The sequence below is a fragment of the Salvelinus sp. IW2-2015 genome, unplaced genomic scaffold (genome assembly GCF_002910315.2).
Source record: "Salvelinus sp. IW2-2015 unplaced genomic scaffold, ASM291031v2 Un_scaffold1073, whole genome shotgun sequence".
Taxonomy (NCBI): Eukaryota; Metazoa; Chordata; class Actinopteri; order Salmoniformes; family Salmonidae; genus Salvelinus; species Salvelinus sp. IW2-2015.
The window spans coordinates 101,907-105,599 of NW_019942716.1; the positions used below are offsets into that span (position 1 = coordinate 101,907).

General features: G+C 43.4%; 1 protein-coding gene across 1 annotated transcript in view; it reads left to right on the plus strand.

The window, feature by feature from the left end:
* LOC111965595 (glycine receptor subunit alphaZ1-like) overlaps window positions 1-3,693 on the plus strand; it is a 96,624-nt gene that overhangs the window by 76,829 nt on the left and 16,102 nt on the right. Inside the window, 1 exon segment of the mRNA XM_070438651.1 lies at window positions 1,961-2,107. Within this exon segment, the coding sequence (XP_070294752.1) occupies window positions 1,961-2,107 (147 nt within the window).

The window sequence follows — 3,693 nt, forward strand, 5'->3', positions numbered from 1 at the left end:
AGGGTAGGGTGGTGGTGATATCGTGTGGGCTTGGGGATATCTGTGTTTCGGGTGGTTGGTCGCTGTTCTGTAGGTGTTAGTTGTTGTGTTGGTGAGGTGACTGGCGTGAATGAATGTTTAGGGTCCTGTTTATGAGGTAGGGTTTGGACTCTCGTTGTTTGTGGTAGTCTTTGAATGATGGGATGATTAGGTTGGTTGTTACGTTTTAGAAAGGCTTGACCGTTGGGTGTTGTGTGCGTGGGTGTTGGGTGTTGTTAGTGCTTGGAAAGTGTTGAATGGAGGTCTTCTGTGGTTTCAGGGATTAGTTTCGAATTCGTTTGGTTGGCTGAATTGATAGATTTAGCCGTTCCGAAGGTGTTGAAGAGCTGTGTGGTTGTTGGTCTGGTGTTTGGGGCTGAGTGAGGACATTGTTGTTCTGTTGGTGCGGCTGAATGAATTGACGCCGTTTGTTAGGAAATGTGCAAAACTGGTTGGTGTCTGACAATGATGTGTTTGTTGTTATGTGTAGTTTGGTAGGTCTTTAGATGTGAGTAAAAGAGGTTGGATAGTTTGACATGGAGGTTGGTTAAGTTGTGTGGGTTGGGTTTGGTCGGTGTTGGTGTTCGGTTAGTTGTGGCGTGCTCTTGAATGAGTTTGTTGGTAGGTGATTGGGTGTGTTTCGGTGTTGTTGTTTGGTCAGGGTGTTGTTTGGGTGTTGGTGGGTGGTGTTGATTGTGGTGTTGGTGTTGGTGGTGTTGGTGGTGTTGTGGTGTTGGTGGTGGTATTGGTGTTGTTGGTGTGTTGGTGTTGGTGGTTTGTGGTGTTGTTGGTGTTGTTGGCTGTTGTTGGTGGTTTGTGGTGTTGGTGTTGGTGCTGTGTTGGCTTGGTGTTGTTGGTGTGTAGTGTTTAGTTGTGTTGTTGGTGTTGGTGGTGTTGGGTGTTGTTGGTGTTGGTTAGTGTTTGGTGTTGGTGTTGTTGGTGTTGGTGTTGGTGGTGTGGTGTTGTGTTGCGTGTTGTAGTGTTGGTGTTGTTGTTTGGGTTGTGTTGGTTTGGTGTTGGTGGTGTTGTTGTTGGTGTTGTTTGGTGTTTGGTGGTGGTGTTGTTGTTGGTGGCTGTTGTTGTTGTTGTTGGTGTTTGGTTTGGGTGTGGTGTGGTGGTGTTGTGGTGTTGTTGGTTGTTCGGGTTTGTTTTGGTGTATTTGGTGGTGTTGGTGTTGTTGTTGGTGGTGTTGTTGGGTTGTTTGGTGTTGTTTGGTGTTGTTGTGTGTTGTTGGTGTTGGTGTTGGTGTTGGTGCTCGTGTTTGGTGGTGTTTGTTGGTGTTGTTAGTGGTGTGGTGTTGTTGGGTGTTCGGTGGGTGTGTGGGTTGTAGTGGGTTTGTTGGTGTTGTTGTGTTGGTGTTGTTGTGTGTTGTGTTGGTTGTGGTGGTGTTGTTGTGTTGGTGTTTGGTGGTGTTGTGTTGGTGTTGTGTGTTGGTGTGTTGGTGTTGTTTGGTGTTGTTGGTGTTGTTTGGGTGGTTGGTGTTGTTGGTGTGGTTGTGTCTGTGTTGGTGTTGTTAGTGGTAGTTGGTGGTGGTTTGTGTTGGTTGTTACTGTGGTGTTGTTGGTGTTGGTGGTGTGCTTGTTGGTTGTTAGGTGTTTGGTGTTGTTGGGGTGTTGGTGGTGTTTGGTGTTGTTTAGTGTTGGGTTTGTTGGTGTTGGTGTTGGTGTTGTTGGTGGGTGTTGGTTGGCTGTTGTTGGTGTTGGTGTTGGTGTTTGTTGGTGTTGTTGGTGATTGGTTGTTGGTGGTGCGGTGTTGGTCGTTGGTGTTGCGTGGTGTCTTTTTGCTTGCGTGTGTGGTATTGTTGTTGGTGTTGGTGGTGGTGTTGGTGTTGTTGTTGGTGTTGGTGTTGTTGTTGTTGGTGTTGTTTTTCTTGTTTCTATTCTTGTTTTTGTTGTTGTTGTCCTCCTCCTACTAACCACCGTGTCCTCCTGCCCACTCACAGGTGTCGTATGTGAAAGCCATTGACATCTGGATGGCCGTGTGCCTCCTGTTTGTCTTCTCGGCCCTGCTCGAGTACGCTGCTGTGAACTTCATCGCCCGGCAACACAAGGAACTGCTGCGCTTCAGGAGAAGGAGGCGACACATGAAGGTCAATTAACTGCTTTTTAAAATTATTATTAGGATTCACTTTTTATGATCTAATCATAGACTAGACGAACACTTTTCACAGGAACACTTCCTATCTCCTGCCCCCTCCTCTCAGACCAGAGCCAGTCTCAGTTCAATATTTAGCTTTTTGGTTTCTCATATTCTCTAAAGGTACACAACAGTTCATATGTAATGCTGGGGGAGTATTGAGAATCCTTAAAGCCCTTAGGATGCATCCCAAATGGCACCCTAGTCCCTATATAGTGCACTACTTTTAACCAGGGTCTATAGGGCTATGGTCAAAAGTAGTGCACTATAAAAGGGAATAACATGCCATTTGGGACACAGACATGGACAAAGCCCAAACAGAAGAATGAGCTACTGTATGTATCAGATTCACAACAATGGAATTATTCCCACATACCTTAACGTAGTCTGACATAATCTATCGTCTAACAGGCCCAGGAGTACACCAGGTTGTAACTGTTGGCCACTGCATTACAACATTCCCAATGGGTGGTGCCTGTTATCCTCGTATCAAAGTCAGTTAAACAAGTAGCCTGGTCCCAGATCTGTTTTACTGTATATCAAACTCCTGTGGTCATTGTCATACCTAGTTTGTCATGCACATTGACCAAAGCAGTTGGCAAGACAGCACAAACAGATCTGGGATCAGGCTATAAAACAAGTAGATTGAAATTGAATACCCCATCGCTACACTCTGTGTTTTTAATAAAATCTCAGATTATTTTTTTTAAACTCCATCGCTGTTGTATATCTGATGGTTTGTGATATTGATGTCTTGATGACTGAATATCAAATACAGTTATCAAAGTATGTCTCATTTTAGTAGTATCTATCTACCACAGAGCGTGTTGCTCCATCTCTTACTAAAACTCATTTAGTAGTATCTATCTACCACAGAGCGTGTTGCTCCATCTCTTACTAAAACTAATTTAGTAGTATCTATCTACCACAGAGTGTGTTGCTCCATCTTGTCCATACTATTACTATGATAAACTCATTAGTAGTCATGTATCTACCCACGGGCCGTTGCTCCATTCTTACAAACCTCATTTAGTAGTAATTTATTCTACCACCGAGACCTGTTGCGTTCTTCCATCTCTTACTTAAACTCATTTAGTAGTATTTTTTTTTCTACCACATAGAGATTAGAGGTGTGTTGCTTCTACCAGCATTCTTACTAAAACTTCAATTGTAGATTAGTTATTTAATCTACCACATGAGTGTGGTTGCTCCATGATCTCTTACTAAAACTAATTTAAGTAGTCATCTATCTCTACCGAGGCTGAGCCGTTGTTGCTCCCAAATCCCTCTCTTAACTTATAAGAAACCTCTTTAGGTAGTATCTATCTAACCAGAGTGTGTTGCCTTATCCATCTTCTTCTATAACTCATGTTAGTAAGTATTATTCTAGACCACCAAACGTTGCAGTGTGTTGCTTTCCGATCTATTACTATAGACAACTCTTTGTAGTATCTATCCACTATTACTAACCACACAGGGCCTGTTGCCCCACTAGTTACATCATAGTTAGTAAGTATCTCTATCAAGGAAGTAAAAAAA